The following is an 18,926-nucleotide window of genomic DNA, read 5'->3' on the forward strand; positions in this document are numbered from 1 at the left end:
AGGCATATGACATAATTGGTCACGATTAATAAAGCAACCAATTTTTTACCTCAGCACATACTCGCTCCATCTGCTGATCTTACACCTCCCTCCTCCAGGTCGGCAGGAAGGATCTCCGAGGTCCTACACTGTGCTCTTTTCTGAATGGCAGGAGTGATGGCGGCAAGTCATTCAGATAGCTGGAGAGTGGAGCGCTCATCGTCTGTGAGTGCCCCTTCTCAACTTAGCGCCTCTGTGTCCAGAACATGTGTCTCTTCTGCCCACCCCTTGTCTCGGCCCTGGTGTTGAAATCTTCTAATGGGGACCCTGGTGATACACTGAGACTCCCTCCCTTTGGAGGGATTTTTCTCTTACTTCCTGTTTTTACTGGAGGACAGGAAGTGTAGGGAAATCTCCTAAATGAAACACAGATGGCAAAAAAAATGACGGGGGTTATAACCCTACATTACTGTATCCAAAATGTAAAAAAAGTTTGCCTTTAGTAAAATTTTTAAGTTACACTTAAATCAATTTGATTTTGTAAAGTGAATTTGAGCCTTATACTAGTCCATAGATGTTCTGGCTGGACTCTGGATTTTCGCTGGTTTTTCTTTTTTATGATTTTTTTTTTTCCTTTATTTTTTCCAAACTTTTTTCTTTATTTTCATCTGGTGATCTTGTCAGTAACACACTTCCTGTCCTAGTGCTTCCTGTGCTGCAATCATTGAGCAACAGTGTTGTCACTCTAATGCCGCATACACACGGTCGGAGAATCTGTCGGAATGCGTCTTATCGGACCGTGTCGTCAGATAATCCGACTGTGTGTGGTATGCATCGGACTGATTCCGTCCGAATCTCCGTCAGGACCCAATTTTCCAACATGTTGGAAATATTTCCCAACCAACTGGGCCGGTCGGTACTAATCCGATCATGTGTAGCGAATTTTGATCGGACCAAGTGCCACGCATGCTCAGATCAAATTCCTACATCAAAGCTATTGGCTACTAGCCTGAATGTAGTCCCATCGTAACGAAATTACGTCACTGCGTTCTTGGCAACCGCTAAATCAGACAACTTGGCCCGACCGTGTGTATGCAACAGTTTCGGACACAATCCGTCGGACTAAATCCGACAGACAAACTCCGACGGATTTGGTTGCCAAAATCTCCGACCGTGTGTACGTGGGCTAAGACAGGAAGTGTGCTAAGGTTATAGGGCACCTCTTCCTCTCCTCATCTCTATAGGGAGGAGTTCTGGAGTTCACAGAGGTGAACTGAGCAGGGCTGATAATACTCTGTTTGGGATAACTCTGCAGTGTTCCCAGAAATGTGTGATTTATACTGAATTTATGGCAGGATCAACATGTAATTTTGCACTCATTGACCAGTAAACACAACTATTTTATTGGTATATTTATCAGAACAAAATGGTGGAAGAAAAATTCATACTGTATACTTTTTTTTATAACCTAACAATCTTGAGTGGGATTCTGTCGGAAAAAACATCCAAGATTTTTCCGACAGAAAATCTGCTCGTATGTACATGGCATAACTGTCACATTTGCTTGTGCTCTCAACCAAACTGTCAAACCATAAAATGGCTGGTGTCCTAACTGGTCACATGATCACATGTGCAGAATCATGGCAGTTGCAGATCAAGCAGAGGCTAAGATGCCAGCTTCCTTGGCTTTAAAGTGGTTGTAAAGCCACTTCTATAAAATACTTCCATCCCCTCCGTATTAGAACAATAAGTTCCCCTGTGTCTGTGTTATATAATAGCCTCCTCTCTCCTCTGCCCGGTTCAGAGTTCCAACAGGTGGGGCTGAGCACTACCACTGACGTCAGCCGGGGAGGAGAGGGGAGAGGAGAGACAGAGCCGAGGACTCACATGATCATAGGAAGACACTGTGTTATCGGTACAGATAAGCATATTTGCTATATAACACAGACACAGGGGAACCTATTGTTATAATACAGAGGGATGGGAGATTTTAATATTAAATATAAAAGCAGCAGGAGTGAGGGGGCGTCACGGGTGCTGACAGAAGCAGTCAGAGAGGGGAGGGGGGAGAGGATGGAGGAGAGGACACAGGAGACAGATAGCAGGCTGCGGCTGACAGAGGCACGTACGCTGACCATGGTGTCAGGGCTCAGCAGCCCTGAATATCGGAGTGAGCGTACAGGGGGAGGGGAAGCCAGGCAGGATCAGACAGGTATTACAGGTGTTACAGGGGGCCAAATGACACAGCACAAGCTATGTGCTGTATAACAAGCTTTAAGGGAACAGGATTAGTTTTTTTTTTGTGTTAACAAACTCTTTAAGCGATGTGACTGTAATTTTCAAATCTCATCTTGCATGCAAGTGAAAATAATTTTCAATTGAAAAAAAATAAGAATTCTTATCCAGGTGCTTTAGTTCTGTAAATCAGACTTTATGACCACTAATCAATGTGCTTCTTTTATTCCAAATTAGCACAGGACACAGGAATAAAGGGGTTGTAAAGGCAGGTTTTTTTTTATCTTAATGCATTATTCATTAAGATAAAAAGCCTTCTGTGGGCAGCAGCCCCCTAACACTTACCTGAGGTCCATCTAGTTCCAGGGATGTCCATGAATCTCTCAGCCATCTGAGATTACCTTCCTGATTGGCTGAGACACAGCAGTGGCACCAATGGCTCCCGCTGCTGTCAATCAAAGTCAGCTAGCCAATTAGAGGAGTGAGGGAGCAGGGCCGGGAAGAAGAAAAAAATGGCTGCACATCCAGAACTTCTGATTGCCTTTTATTTTGTTTCACAAAGATAACACCAAACACCAAACTGTGGTCACATAGACGTGTTTCACACATACATCTGACAACTGATAGATCTTACATAGACCACCCCAATAGCTGTTCGGGGGGCGGTGATAATCAGTAATGAGAACACAGCTCGATCAATCACCAAACCTCAGCCCCAAAGAGCATGCGGCTAGAAACTTGAATAAAAGCTCAAACTGAAGGTCCATGTTCTTATGCATACCAAAAGGTCCTGCATACACATAGGAACATGGACCAAACATTTATAACTAATAATACCGTGAACCAATAAACCAATAAAATCATTTGAATAAGGAGAAAAACAAGAAATGAATATACATACATAAAACATGAAAAACGAGGGGCAGGGCCGGGGTGGGTGGTGTCTGAGTGGACACAGGGAGCTGTGACTCAGCTCGGGTGCCCCCATAGCAAGGTGCTTGCTGTGGGGGCACTGAACAGGAGGAAGGGGCCAGGATCACAGCTGAGAAAACCGGGATCCAGGCTGCTCTATGCAAATCCACTGCAACATAGCAGGTAAGTATAACATGTTTGTTATTTTTTTAGGAAAAAAAATGAGCCTTTACAATCACTTTAAGCTCTAACGTGTTTCCCTCTGTACTCAGCAGTTTGTCAAAAAGTACAACCTTCCTTTTACTTTTCGCAACATGCAATCCCCTTTTTTATATTTGTGACTGAAAGAACTCTCTGCATTTGCATGTCTGCAGCCAATCTGACAAAGTCAAGTTGATCCAGAAAAAGACCTAATACAAAGCATGGCCAATTTTTTCCAAAAATAAAAAAATATGATATAGTGGGATCAGTTTAGTTCAGATTAATACATTATATCATAGGTGTGCACAGCCTGTTGCATTAGGGTGTGCACCCCCAAGTTTAAACACATTTGCGTGTGTGTGCATGTGTATACAGTATATACTGATGGTGTCAGCAGAGCAATGGATGATGTCAGTAGGACAGAGAATGGTGTCAGTAGGGCAGTGGAAGGTGTCAGTAGTTTTTATTTTATGTTTTTACAATTTGATTTTTTTTAGGAGCCCTTGGGGAAATATCAGGGGTCTAAACAGGGGGTATCTGTGACACACTGGTTGATCAGGCACACCTGGCACACCCTGTGCGCACGCCTATGCATTATATTGTTTATAAACATATAAAATCATACTTCTGTTATTTGGGAATATTTAAGCAATGTGTTTATTGACAAATGTGACAAATTATAGAATTCATTTGAGATCATTTTACTTTTTTTAGCAACTTTTACTTTATATTCTACTACCAGTTTATGTATTTTTCACTTTTTTTTTTTTTCTGAAAGCTTCATGTTTTATAGTTTGTAGGAGAACTGTTCTTTAGTCAAGAGAATCCATTGTTTATAGATCACATTTTGCACGCTACATCCCAGATATTGTCCTTGATAACGTACACAAGCAAGCATCATTTTGCTGGCAAAGTGAAGTGAAAGCTGCTCATCCTCACTGCCAACATGAGCTTCACTATAGTTTATCAGGCAGACCCATGGTGTCTGCTCAGTCTTTTCTCTCATTCCTTTTAATTGTGTAGCAAAATATATTTATAACAGATATCTTGGTGCAGACTTTGGAGACACTTCTTTGCTAAGCATCTGAGAAATACCTATACTCCATGCCAGAAAAGCTATTACTAGTCTGCAAATTGTTTACTTTAAAGCAATCTACAGTTGGCGTTACTGAATTTTACATGCGTGCGGTATTACGGTACTACAGCATTTCACTTCCTATTTTTTTGCCAGCTGTCATCATAGTAAGATTTACTATTCTATCCAATTAAATTGTAAAGTTCATAATATATCTACTGAGGGAGCTATTTAAGGCAGTATAGTTCCATTGATATTCTGTAAGTACACTATTAAATGATTAAGCAGCTTGTAAGATATGTATTGCATAAAAGATTGCTCATTGGATGATGAGTTCCTGAAATGTGTCTTTCCCCTTTTCTGACTTATAATGACTTATAATGCCAGTCATTGTGGTACCTCCAAAGATAAGGAGAAAAAAAGAGGCAGAGGCCACAGGAGAGTTTCTTATGGTGTAGTAGTTTGACAGATAATTAGATGAAATATATGATGAAAAGGTAAAGTGCAATGATGTATTCACATCTGAGAGGTTGCTAAGCTGGGATATCAGACAACCTGGCATGTAAGCATGCTGGGAATATGACTGTCCCTGTGCGTAGTAAAGTCGCTCTCGATGCTCAGTGGGGTGATCCAGACAATCCTAGGCTCTGTGGACTTAGAATTCTGGTGTGTTCACAGTAATGTCCCGTATACACGATCAGAAATTCCGCCAGCAAAAGTCCAATGTGAGCTTTTAGTCAGAAAATGCGACCATGTGTATGCTCCATCTGACTTTTGCTGGCTGAATTTCCGCCAGCAAAAGATTGGGAGCAGGTTCTCTATTTTTCCGACGGAAAAAGTTCAGATCGGAAATTCCAATCGTCTGTGGCAATTCCAATGCGAAAAATTCCGACGCATGCTCTGAAACAATTCGGCGCATGCTCAGAAGCATTGAACTTCATTTTCTCTGCTCGTCGTAGTGTTGTATGTCACCGTGTTCTTGACGGTTGAAAGTTTGGGGAACTTTTGTGTGACTGTGTGTATGCAAGCCAAGCTTGAGCGGAATTCCGTGGGTAAAACCATCCAAGATTTTTCAGACGGAAACTCTGATCGCGTGTATGTGGCCTAAGAGGTTTAGGAGCCCCAAAAAGATAGGAACCTGGTGTCAACAGAGGTGCCCGAATGTGAAGGAGAAGCTAAGAAATTGATTCTTCATTGATTTGATATTTATTTCTCACAGAATAGTACAAAATACCATACAACGCTTTGCATGGCACTATACTGGCCACTTCCTGCGGATGGTGCCTAAAACACTGATAAACAAAATAATATATTTAGGTAGAGAAGAGAAGTATACAAATATATAGTATAAAATATATTTGTTTGTATGTATATGTTATCTTGTCCAATGTTTATCACATTCAAGTGATCAAACATCAATAATATTCTATAAGTTTATATGATAGAACGGTCTTTCCAAAAAACATTATCCGAAAAAACTGATTCAACAGTCTAAAGGCCCATACACACGATCAGACTTTTTGACAACAAACATGCAAATTAGCTGTTTTGGAGCAACATCCGACTGTGTGTACGCTCCATCGGACAAACTTTTTTGGTTTTCATCGGACTTTTGTTGGCTGTGCGAACGGACAAACTTTCTGGCAACAAAAGTCTGATGGAGCAAAGTCTGATCGTGTGTACAGAAAACCATAGGACTTTTGTACAAAGTACAAACGGGCATGCTCAGAACCAATGCAAAAGATCAGACAACAATACAGAAGTTGACCAAAGGTGGCGGTAAAGAGCAGAAAAACCACGTGGTTTGGTGAAAGTTGGCTGAAAAAGTCCTGCTGTGTGTATGCAATACAAGTTCAGGGCCGACGCCCTTTGTACAAAAATCCAAGGGAAAGTTTGTACAAAGTCCTATCGTGTGTATGAGGCTTAAGACAAAAGCACAAAATCTATACAGAGATAAATTGATATTTCCAGACCCAAAAGAAAAAATCTCCAACAAATACAATTATAACTTCATCACTAGATATAACACTGATTACAGCAAAATCAAAAAATCTATGAAAACACACTGGCATATACTTTTACAGGACCCCTATTTGAAAGCAAACCTACCCAGGACACCCAGCTAGCTGCACCTTCCAATGCTGAAGGAATATTTTAGCACCTAGTAGACTAAAAAGCAGTACAACAGACAAAAACCTGATATAAAAAGATCTCCACAATAATACACTAACAGGAAACTATAGGTGTGGTCACCCTCTATGCCATACATGTAATATTATTATCAACAGAGACAAGGAATTTACATCCATGTGCACATTGATGTCCTACCCAATTAAGTCCTTGTTGACCTATGAAACTGAGGAAGTGGCCAATGTAGTGCCACAAAACGCATTGTAAGGTGTTTTATATTATTCTGTGAGCAATAAATATCAAATCAATGAAGAATCCATTCCTAAGCTTCTCCTTCACATTTGGGCACTTCTGGAGACACCAGGTTCCTATCTTTTGGGGCTCCTAAACCCCTTATTAAGTCAGACACTGCTCAGATTTATAAAGCTGGTGTGGCATGCTTTTGTCAACTCCTGGAAGTGGTATTGTAACACCCTTGCTTATACCCAGTGAAGTGACTTGCCGCACATGATACACAGAAAGGAAACATAAGTGGTATCTGTTTATGTGCAGCCACCTGATCTCTACAATATACAAGGAAAAGAGAGTGCACAGCTGCCCTAGTGTAATTCCCTTTTAATGATACAAATGCAAAATCAAACAATAGAGGATTACACTCACAAACATGGGACTTAGATCGCATGTACAGCAGGCTGTATGTCTCCCTTACTGGCCTGTATAACTGGTTTGTATAACACGCCTCCGAAACATGTAGTCTTGGCAACCATTTTTTGTTAGCTAAAGAGGAGACATCTCACTCACCTTCTCCGGCCACGAGTGACATCACGCAGCACCGGCTGGACCGTGTGCATGCCCTACAGCAGACACAGCCTGACGAGATGAGGAAACAGAGTCCTCAGTGACTTCTCATACCATCACCACTTGTTATTGGGAGCCAACCCAGTTATACAGGCTAGGAAGGGAGACATACATCCTGCGGTACATGCGATCTAAATCCCATTGTTTGATTTTGCATTTGTATCATTAAAATGGAATTACACTAGGGCAACCATGCACTCTCTTTTCCTTGTATATTTCAGATTAAGTCCACCGCCCCAGTGGATCTTTGAGAGAGCTGCAGCACCTAGAGCAAGAGAACTTTTTCTATATAGACTGGGAACATTTGAGAGTTAGTTGTGGGGTCGGCGCTGACTTTTTTTTTTGTGTTTGATCTGAGTTCTACAGCCTTTTAAAATGCATAATTTACACAGCATTTCTGAGCTTCCAGAGGTATGGGACATGAATCTGACATCACACACTGACAAGAGAGAAGAGCTGAGTGTGATCTGAGACCTGAGTGGAGAGAATTTCACAAACAATTTCATAGAGAAGCATACACAGCTGAGGGTGTTGATCGCATGTTGTGTGCTGGAGCTTGGTTACTTGAAGTCGGCACGACTTGTCAGAAATTAGCCAATAGCAGAGGAGCAAGGAAGCAGACAGAAGAAGTCACACTTGGTGTTTTGGATTGAGGCAAACACACATTATAGAGGGATTTGCTTTGTTCATTTTTCATGTCAGTGGTTTACAACCACTTTAGGTGTTGTCTCTTGCAGAGTTGAACAAACTTTAGGATTATTCAGGGGTTGATAATGTTTCCAGAGAAAGGTGAGGGAATGAGCCTTTCACTGCAATAGTACGTGAAAGCAGATCGTAGATCTGGTTTTGTGACAGTCTCAGTGAGGATGGACATATTTCTCAGAGACAGCCTTCAATTTACAGTATGTACAGCCTTATGTCAGATTTTTATGGTATATCAATGTTGTCTTTGCTTTCAAAAGGGGTTTTCCATAAACGTCTAAGTGGAAAGCCCCTGTGCTCTGTAGGCAGTTATGACTGGCAAGTGTTGCACTATTCATGTCCACTTGGCTTCTTGCAGTCCCGGTTAAAGAGGGATTCCACCCAAAAAAAAATATTAAAAGCCAGCAGCTATAAATACTACAGCTGCTGACTTTTAATAAATAGACACTCACCTGTCCCGGGTTCCAGCGATGCTGGCAGCCGAGGCCGATCGATCGCTCGGCTCTCGGCTGCTGCCGCCACCATTCTAGGTGAGGGAATCAGGAAGTGAAGTGAATCGGCTTCACTTCCCTGTTCCCTACTGCGCATGCGCGAGTCGCGCAGCGCAATAGGAAATCTCCGCGCTATCACTGGGACCCGTGTGTGTCCCAGCAGACAGCGCGGCAGGGCAGGAAATGGCGTAGACTCCCACGGGAGTCTATGCCCGGAAGTGGGTGTAAATACCTGTCTTTGACAAGTATCTCCACCCCCCTCCCCCCTGAAAGGTGTCAATTGTGACACCGGAGGGGGGGAGGGATCCGATCAGCGGAGGTTCCACTTTAGGGTGGAATCCAGCTTTAAGCAGGTGATGCTCCAAAAGCAGCAGGACCTGTTCAGCACATACTTTCAATGGGATTCTCAGGCATTAGAGTAGAAATAAGCTCAAAATTGATTAGCAGAGATCACAAATAGCTGGTCAGCAGGGGCATGCCATGAAAGAGTGAAAGAGTTTTTACCTATGGATAGAAAAATGTTTAAAGTGTGGCTGTCCATGTAGTAGTTGTACTGTTGAAGGGAAATGTTGGAAAACCTTTTCATGATCAGTGACTGCAGCCACTGAGCAGTGTATTTTGACAGTGGAGGTGTCCTGCTGTCAGAATACAATTTCTCAGCAGGGAGGACACGCATTCTTTTTGTTGAGTCCTCTATGTCTACCTTTACTGATTGCATTGGTTACTGCAATTTATATCTACCCATTTCTCTTTGCACTGCTCTTTTAGCTAGGCTTCAAAGTTTTCTTGTTTTCTTGTTCAAAAGAAATCTATTATTGCACAGCCATAGAGGACTGCCATACTCTACCCTTTTGTAAGGGATATATCTAGATAGCAAGCTACAAAAAACATATAGCAACACTAACTCCATAGAATACCCGCTTCTTCTGTTAAAATAAATACAACTCTAGTACGAGTCTGCTTACAGTGTAGGGTGTGCACCATACTTTGACGAGCAGGTTCATATTACTGTTGATTTTATGTATAACAGCAGGAGGGGTATTACGTAGAGTGAGCTCTGTTATACATTTTTTAGCACTTGTTATTTTTACATAGAAACATAGAAAAGTGACAACAGAAAAAGACAGAATAGTCCATCCAGTCTGCCCATTTTTCTTTTTTGTTTAGTTAACTTTATTGTCTGACTATAGATTTATGTTTATCCCAAGCATGTTTGGAGCCATTTACTGTTGACTGTCTCACTACCTCTGCTGTTAATTTATGCCAAGCATCAACCACCTTTTCAGTAAAATAATACTTTCTAAGATTAGTTTTGAACGTTCCTCCAGTTAGTTTGAGGTCATGTCTCCATGTTGTTGTTTTTATTGTTTTTATATATATATATATATATATATATATATATATATATATATATATATATATATATATATATATATATATATCTTACACGCATACCTATAGTTTTGTAAGATTATAAGCTTGTGTGCACAGTATTTGCATACTGATAATGATGTTTCAAATTGGGTCAGTGACAAAGCAGGAACTTTTATTCCTAAATAAACTATGCATTTTGCATTAGGCAATTGAAAATATATAAATGCCAAACACAAAAAGGAGTGACGGCCCAGTCAATGTGGTCTTTCATTGTCTCGGCAGGACTAAGCAGATAGAGAATACAATCTTTTTGTAGATGAATGCAGTTTGCACTTTGTTGCTTCTTTCATAAACTTGTCTTACGAGCCCAAATGAGTTAAACATGTAAAAAAGAGTCATAATACTTCCAAACAATATCGACCACAAACTGGGATAGTCCCGTGCCTTTGAAAAATTCCCATTGAATTAGCACATGCTGTATTATAAATTCACTTTTGAAAATGTTACTTATTAAAAGACACACTCGATTTCAACAGTACTGCTAGTAAGTAGTAACAAAAGCATCTGAACACTGCAGAGATCAAAGAATAAAGTATTAAGAAACCCTGGGGCACCCTCCTAACACTTCACAGTTACAGTGAGAGAAGTAAATGAAGGCTTCCAGCAGTTAAAAACATAAACATGTTCTCTTTTCAACAACACAAAACTTTACGTTACAGGTAAAACTCTCAAACAAATAATACTTAACACAATGTAAAGGGTAAGTACAAACTGTACTGCAAAATCCAATTTTATCATGGCACGTCGGAGAAAGTTGAAACAAAGTTCTACAAAGTACAGGACGACTTACCTAAATATTGGTTTTTGTAGGTGCTTTTTCTTAATTGTAATGCAGTCACCCATTTAAATTTAGTGCAGGGTATAGATTTCCAGAAATTGAACCACAAACACAAAACAATAAAAGAAGGAAAAAAGTCCAGAAACAGAAGTATACATAAAAAAGATCTTCTTCAGCTATTGTGCTGTGCACAGTCCCGATAGTATGTTGTGTGTTCGAAGGAGTTTACCCTCTTTAACTGCTGAGTGAAAAAAATCCATTGAGGCCACATAACTGTGCACACAACTCAACAGAGCGAACTGCACAAAAGCACATGTTTAGAGTTGACTGAGAAAGGAGAAGGGCCACAGTCACAGACTACTAAAGTCTGCAAGGAAAAGTGAAACTCAGCCAAGAGCATTTGAAGCTTTAAAAAAAAAAAAAAAAGTCAGCAAGTTCTCATCATCAAGCTCTGAGAATGTGCTCTGCTTATATTCGTCAGAGCTCCTTAAACATATGGGCATGTCGTAGAATTTAGACTACTGCTGGAAGCCTGTTTTTTTTTTTTTTCTTTTCTTTTTTTATTCAAACTAAAAGTTTGAGGACTGCCCGAGAGTTTTCCATGTTCACATCGTAAGAAAGTTTCTTCAGTAACAAGCAGCGTACACAAATTAATAAAGACGGATAGATGCAGTCTGTGTGGCTGGCTGCTTTTCAAGAGATTATAATTACTGTACAATCTGGCTTTTATTCCCTTCTGGATATGAGGTGTAGATAGGCCAGTACAAAATTAAAGGGTTACCTTGTTTGTCTGGCACTTTTCACTGTGGAGGGTATTCCAGATTATGACAGGGCACAGTGTTCAGAAAAACATGTAAATAACTCTTCAAAATGATATTATGTAATGACAGCATAAAGGAGCAGTAAACTAAAAATACAAGTTACCTTTATTTTAAAGAACATTCCAACCAAACTTTAAAAAAAATGCATACGCTTAATGTAGAATTCCAGCACAACCCCACTAATCTTAAAAATGCTCCCTTCCCCTCTGCTGACACCTATGCTGACTAACCTGTATAAGATGTTTGTACACACCTACAGCATGGTTGTCCAGTTCTGCAAGGGCATCTATTGATGTCCTCCCAGAACCGCGTCTCCCGTGTATCCGCTGTGGCATGCCCCCAGCAGGCTCTGTGATTGCTGTTTCCTTCGGATACAGCTGATCACAGATCGGGGTGAAGAGCCAATCACAGTGGCTCTTTACCACATGATCATCTGTGTCCAGTCACAGCTGATCATGATGTAAGCACACGTGCCAGTTATCAGCATTCCTTTCCTCATGCTGTCACAGTGCAGGGAGAGGAGAGAGCCGGTAATGAGCGAGTATGAAAGGAGACATATTACTAATTTCAACCAGCTATAGTCCGGTCATGTAATCTCCCTTGTGTCAGCCAGTGCTGACTGCAGGGGAGAGAAGGTAGTACTCGACAATTGCGGGCTATGCCTAAGTAGTCACAGAACCCATAGGCTCCTATCGCCCATCTGTTGTTGTCGCTCCCTCCTCTTCCCTGCAGCCGCCACTGGCTGACACAGGGGAGCCGAATCATGTGACAGGAATGGAGAGGCCTGAAAATAGGTAAGTATATAAAGCCCCATACACACTATCAGATTTTCTGCTGATTTTTTCCTTCAGATTTACCAAAACCATATAATATGAGGTCAAACCTTAAGAGTTTCAATGTGTATGCAATCAAGCAGGCCCTTGCACTACATGGTTTTGGTAAATCTGAAGACAAAAATCAGCAGAAAATCTGATAGTGTGTATGGTGCTTTAGACAGGTTCACCAGCATAGATGTTAGGAGGGGAGGGAGCATTTCTAAGCTTAGTTAGGCTTGTACTGGAATTCTACTTTAAGCGGACAGCCTATCTGCTGAGCAGCTGTAATTTTTTTATCCTGGCCCCACCAACAATTTAGAATCCAAGTGTAATTATTTAAAGCAGAACTCCTTGGGTGTCGGTCTGTGGGCAGGTGAGCTTTTTATATAATGTACAAATATTGTACACTTATCTCTCATTGTGCCCTCCTCCAGTTGTGACAGTTCCAGCCTCAAATGGCTGCTTTGTACAATAACGTCATCTCCCCAACTGTTTCTTCTGGGTCCTCTGATGCTTCTCTTTAGGCATTGGATGGCCACCGATGATGTAATTTCTGCTAACATGCATTATCTGCCATCCAGCTGTATTCTAAGCATGTTGGGAATAAGCCAGGATGTACACTGCACAGCACATGCTCTGTGAAGTGTGCATTCAGAAAAAACAATTGCCAGGAGCATAAGGTAAAGTTTTATTGGGCAAAAACTCTTTTGCCAAAAACTGTAACACCTAGCAAATTTTCTAAGTGGGGCTCTGGTTTTACTTTAATCATACAACTCCAGTATGACAAGCCATGAAGCCAACGTGTTTCTGGCATTCAGAGGCCTCCCTGCATCAGGGTTTTAGGTGCTGATAGCAGTATGTAGGTAACCAACTTAAAATGGTTAAAGGTTTAAAAATAATTAATTAAGTTAAAGAATATACCTATATATTAGTATGTAGGCCACAACAGCTAGTTGTTGCAACCCTGAAAAAAACAGTTGCTGGAGCCTAATTTCTAGCGTATTGGTTCTATAGAAGTTCTATAGAGATACCTGGGAAAAGAAAGATGTATTTTCCATTCATCTCTGTAGAACCTTTTGTTGCACCTGCATACTGGAGCACAGATGCTTGGGCACATAAAAATAAGTGAAAACGCTATGTCAGAAAGGCAGTTGTGTATGTGGTCATATTACCTAGGAAGGGGGTGGGTTTTTCATGTAAAATTTTTATACAAATGTCAATTTGTCAATTTGCAAATTAAATCAAAAGTGAAAACTATCATTTATTTCCCAATGTGGCAGCTCTGGTAAAAAAAATAATTCTATAAGAAAAACTTCATGACATTGTTATATCCGTTTTCCATGTTTTAATGGCATGCAAAATTGTCTGAATGGTCTTATAATCCCCTAATAGCTTTAACCTTTATCTGCATTTGCTTAAAAAATATGTTTGCAGTGATAATTTAATCAGAAAGCAACATAAGCTCAATAAAACGAAGGCTGTAGTGTTCAGAAAGGGATTCTCCAGATATGCAGCTCAGTTACTCAATTAACTCACTCTAGCTAACAGTAACACCAATATGAATGATATGGAAAAAAGGCTAACATTACAATATGCCTTTCAGTAGCTGGAAGCCTTTGGATAATCCATCTTTGCTGTATTTTGGACATTCTTCTTGACAAGGTTCTCATTTACACACATATGGAAGAAGTTCCGTACTAGGGCATAGGCTGTGTTCAGCATTGAATCTTAAAACTTTTTTCCATGGGCCTTTGGTCTGGTCACGTGTGGCGGTGGGTAATCCTAAATACTGCTGGTTGTTTTAACCACTTCAATACTGGGCACTTTCGCCCCCTTTTTTCCCAGGCCGATTTTCAGCTTTCAGCACTCTTACATTTTCAATGAGAATGCTACGCTGTAACCAAATGAAATTTTTATCATTTTGTTCCCACAAATAGAGCTTTCTTTTGGTGGTATTTATTCATGACTCCATTTTTTATTTTTTGTAATATAAGTGAAAAAAGAGCGGAAATTTGGCGAGCGGTAACACCTCCCCCTTACACAGAGAACACACACTGTACAAACAGCTTCCTCAGTCTTAACTTTCCATTCCATCTCATCAGCGGCAGCCATTGACAGGCTCTGTCAGCGTCCTAGCCTTCTCCCAAAGCCGGCACTGCTGTGTATGGCAGGAGTTGTAGTTATCCGTACTGCACACACTGGTCTTGGTCTGCTGCACCTGCACTCTGCAGAGACTACACTTCCTGGAATGCAGGGAGCGCTCAGAAAGGACGCATGGCTTCTCTGACTTGTAGTAGGGGACAGAGGAGTGTATAGGGCTAGTTGCCCTGGAGCATGCTCATCTGTAACCATGCACCCAGCTGCGGCTCTAGTGTTTTGCGGCTGCTGCAGCAATGTGGCATTTTTTAAGCTGTTAGTCAGGTGGAAACTTGTCATTACCATAATAAGACCGGACTCCTGTGTGTTCACTCATTCCTCCTGCATTCTGCTGTGTCTGTGCTGGCAGTGGTTCTGCTTCTAGTATCCACATTGGGAACCTAAGTCCATGTTTACAAGAGCAGGCAGTGGGGACATGTAAACTGCAAGATATGGTTGTAATAAGAGGAGGTGATGATAGTTTTGGCCAGAGTTACCCTTTTTCATACAGAGTTCCCCTGGCCCCTTGCACTGTAAGGTGGAATCTTTCAGACACCGATCTAAGGGGGAACTTTTAACTCTGTGGACTCTTGTGTAAAGGGGGGGGGGGGCTCTGGTGACCACAGACCCTCCTACATCAGAGTTCTGCTTTAAATCAGGGTCTACAGTGTTACCCTTTGCATCAGGGTCTGCAGAGTTCCCCCTTAAACTGTAGGAGGGGAACCCTGCAGATGCTGATGTAGAGGGGAACTCTGAGTACTCTGATGTAAGAGAGAACTGTTATGTAAAGAGGAGCTCTGTGGACTCTTGTGGGGGGGGGCTTTGGTGACCAGAGACTCCCTTACATCAGAATTTCTCTTTATCAGAGTCTGCAGCATTCTCCTTTACATCAGAGTCCACAATGTTCCCTTTTGCATCAGGGTCCGCAAAGTTTCCCCTTGTACGGTAAAGGAGGGCCCTGCAGACTCTGGTGTAAGGAGGAACTCTGTGCTGGGTTATATTAACCTGACCTTCCTGTAAAAAAAAGTTTTTTGCCTTTTGTTACACCTTAAGCAGATTGTTTGTAGCTAAAATATTGAAAATGGCAATTTTGCGTAACTTTTTGAACGGTTAGTAAAAAATATGGCTCTGCCAGTAATTTTTTTGTGTTGCGTCAGTAAACAAGTGGCTCTGTCTGTGAACTTTTTGTGTTGTGTCAGTAAATTTCACTTTGAGAGGTTGGCAACCCTGTGTTTAGACTTCCTATAACGTTTTTGAGGTTTATCAGTAGGAAGATCAAGCAGTTGCTGTACTAGACCGATTATACAACAGCACATTTGGACCTGTGTTGTGTTTTTCATTTACACATATATTCTGCATTTGCTGGAAGAATCTTTTTCACTTCTGTGATTGTTTTTTGGACTTTTCACTTGCAGAGACTGTATTGGTAATAACAATTTGGATTCTTTGCACAATTTGTTATTTTCTGGTATTCATTGAGTTTCGCACATATATGTTGTTTGTACTGTTTATTTTTAAATAGAGTAGCACATTTATTTTTATATATCTTTGTGTTTTCTTATACCGTTAGGTCCATAAATAATTAAACACAGGCACAATTTTCATACTTTTGGCTCTGTATGCCACCATAATAAAATTAAAACAAAACAATCCAAATTAATTTGAAGTGCAGACTTTCAGCTTTAATTCAAGGGGTGGCACATAAATATCAAGTACAAAAATTAGGAACTGCAACCATTTTTATACACAGTCACCTCATTTTCAGGGGCTTAAATGTAATTGGGCAAATGACTATAATCATAAATAAAATGTTAATTTTTAATATTTTGTTAGGAATCCTTTAAATTCTGATGGTTTTTCCAAAGGAGTTCTGCTAAAACAGACTTGCCTACACACGATCACACCAAAGTCTGATCTTTTAGAATATGGTGATGTACAACACGTACGACGGGACTAGAAAAAGGAAGTAAAATAGCCAGTAGCCAATAGCTGCCCTTGCATCGTTTTTGGTCAGTCGGAACAGCATACAGACAAACGGATTTCCCGATAGAAATTGATTCAGTCAGAAAGATTAAAAAAAAAGGGTTCTATTTCTAGATCCATCAGAATTAAAAAAAAAAAAGTCCACTGAAGCCCATACATTATCGGAACATCTGATGAAATGATTCCGTCTGACTTTTTCTGCCGGAAAGTCCGACCGTGTGTATACAGCATTACTGGAAATGACTGCCTGAAGTCTGGAAGCCATGGATATTACCAAAGACGGGGTTTCCTCATTTCTGATGCTTTGCCAGGCTCTAACTGCAGCTGTCTTCAGTTGTTCTTTGTTTGTGGGTCTTTCTGCCTTTAGTTTTGCCTTCAGCAAGTGAAATTCATACTCAATTGGGTTGAGATCAGGTGACTAACTCGGCCATTGCAGAATATTCCACTTCTTTTCCTTCAAATGCTCCTGGGTTGCTTTTGCAGTGTGTTTTTGACCATTGTCCATCTGTATTGTGAAGCTCCGTCCAATCAACTTTGCTGCATTTGGCTGAATCTGGGCTGACAGTATATCTCTAAACACTGCAGAATTCATCTGGCTTCTTCTGTCTTCTGTCACATCATCAATAAACACCAATGACCCAGTGCCACTGGTAGCCATGCATGCCCATGCTACCACATTGCCTCCACCATGTTTTACAGATGAAGTTGTGTGCTTTGGATTAGGGATGAGCTTCGTGTTCGAGTCCAACATACGTTCGACTCGAACATTGGCTGTTCGTCCGTTCGGCGAAGTCCGAACATTTTGGTCCGTTCGCGCCAAATTCGTGTGGCGCTCACGGCCCACAATGCACTGTGATGGCGCAGTGCATTGCTGGCTCATGATTGGCCAAGCATGCACTGTGACCCCGCATGCTTGGCCAATCGCAGCGCCAGCAGCGAGGAGAGCCATGATTGGCCACAGGCAGGATGCGCGGCGGCCTTGTGTAGTGTGTTGGCGTCTGAAGCAGTGGGTGTTCTGTGTACCTTCAACACAGTACACACCGATCGTTTTCGCCCGATTTTCGATCTTGCTGTTGTGTAGTGGTTATTGTCTGCGTGCACTGACCGCAGTATACACCGCTATATTCACCTCACCTATATAGCTAGTGATTTATCTTTTATAATAGAGCTTGCAGTCAGTAGTGTTAGGAGATAGTGCGTGCTGTCTGCGTGCTCTGTACCCAGTACATACCGCTATATCCACCTACATAGCTCTTCTCTATTTGAGCCCACTTGCCATCTGCAGGAGTTATTGGAAGTTGTGTGTGCCTCCAGCACAGCACAGTATACATCTGTATATACCCCTTTATCTCTGGTGTTCTATAATAAAGGCATCTGCAGGAGTTAGTGGGTGTTGTGCGCCTCTAGCACAATATACACTACCCAACTGCTTTTTTACCCAACTCCCTTCAGGCCATTACCATGTCTGGAAGGCCAGCAAGGAGAGGCAGACAGGCGCGAGCCGATAAAAGAGGGCAAGCAGGCTCTGTGTCTAGAGACAACAGTGCTGGTCGTGGACGCGGTGCATTGTCATCAGCACGTGGCCATGGGACACGCTTGTCCTTCTTTTTGGCAGCTGGACATGTTGAACTGCCAACGACTTGGTAGAGTGGATGACCAAGCCCTCTTCATCCTCCTCATCCTCTCTCACCCAGTCTCAGGTACTAGCAAAGCAGCTGCCAACGCCTTCCCTCCTCTCAATGTCATCATCAGTGACTCCTTCCCTAGACCCACCACGTCCTCCTGAGGAGTCTCCTGAACTCTTTGAGCACAGTGTTGGGTACATGCTCCAGGAGGATGCCCAGTGTTTTGTGGGCTCTGATGATGACAATCAGCTAGAGGAAGGCAGTAGCGTGAGCGCAGAGAGAGGGGATGCTCAAGATGGACAGCAATCTGGCAGTCATGTTCCACAAGCTGCAGCATACTGTCAGGTTTGCTACAGCGATGAAGAGGGAGGGGATGATGAGGGCACTGACTCCACGTGGGTGCCTGGAAGGAGAGAGAAGGAGGAGGAGGCACATGTCCAACGAGGCAGGATGCCCTCCGGGGGCCAGCTTAGGGGCAGCACACCGACTGAATCACACCGCAGAGCTCCGCCTGTGCAGAGCGCTGCCTCTGCGTGTTATTCTAAAAGTTCTTTGGTGTGGGCCTTTTTTGAGACGAGTGCATCAGATCGCACCGCTGCTATTTGCAACATATGTCTCAAGCGTATCTCACGTGGCCAAAACATCAGCCGCTTGGGCACCACATGCTTGACCAGACATATGTTGACCTGCCATGCAGCTCGTTGGCAAGCGTACCTCAAAGACCCACACCAAAAAACAAAGCGGACCTCTC

At 41.9% G+C, this 18,926-nt stretch overlaps 1 protein-coding gene across 2 annotated transcripts in view; it reads right to left on the minus strand.

Moving 5' to 3' along the window:
• The window catches only part of PDE1A (phosphodiesterase 1A), a 420,545-nt gene that overhangs the window by 288,505 nt on the left and 113,114 nt on the right, over window positions 1-18,926 (minus strand). Inside the window, exon 1 of one of the 2 annotated variants that reach the window (XM_077448129.1) lies at window positions 10,808-11,201. The exons of the other annotated variant lie outside the window; for it this stretch is intronic. Within the exon in view, the coding sequence (XP_077304255.1) occupies window positions 10,808-10,860 (53 nt within the window). The 5' untranslated portion in view covers window positions 10,861-11,201. Of the gene's footprint in view, window positions 1-10,807; window positions 11,202-18,926 lie in introns of those variants that run through there. 2 annotated transcript variants of the gene reach the window in all.

The sequence above is a fragment of the Lithobates pipiens genome, unplaced genomic scaffold (assembly GCF_037356315.1).
Source record: "Lithobates pipiens isolate NorthernLeopardFrog02 unplaced genomic scaffold, aLitPip1_a1.2 Scaffold_22, whole genome shotgun sequence".
NCBI lineage: Eukaryota > Metazoa > Chordata > Amphibia > Anura > Ranidae > Lithobates > Lithobates pipiens.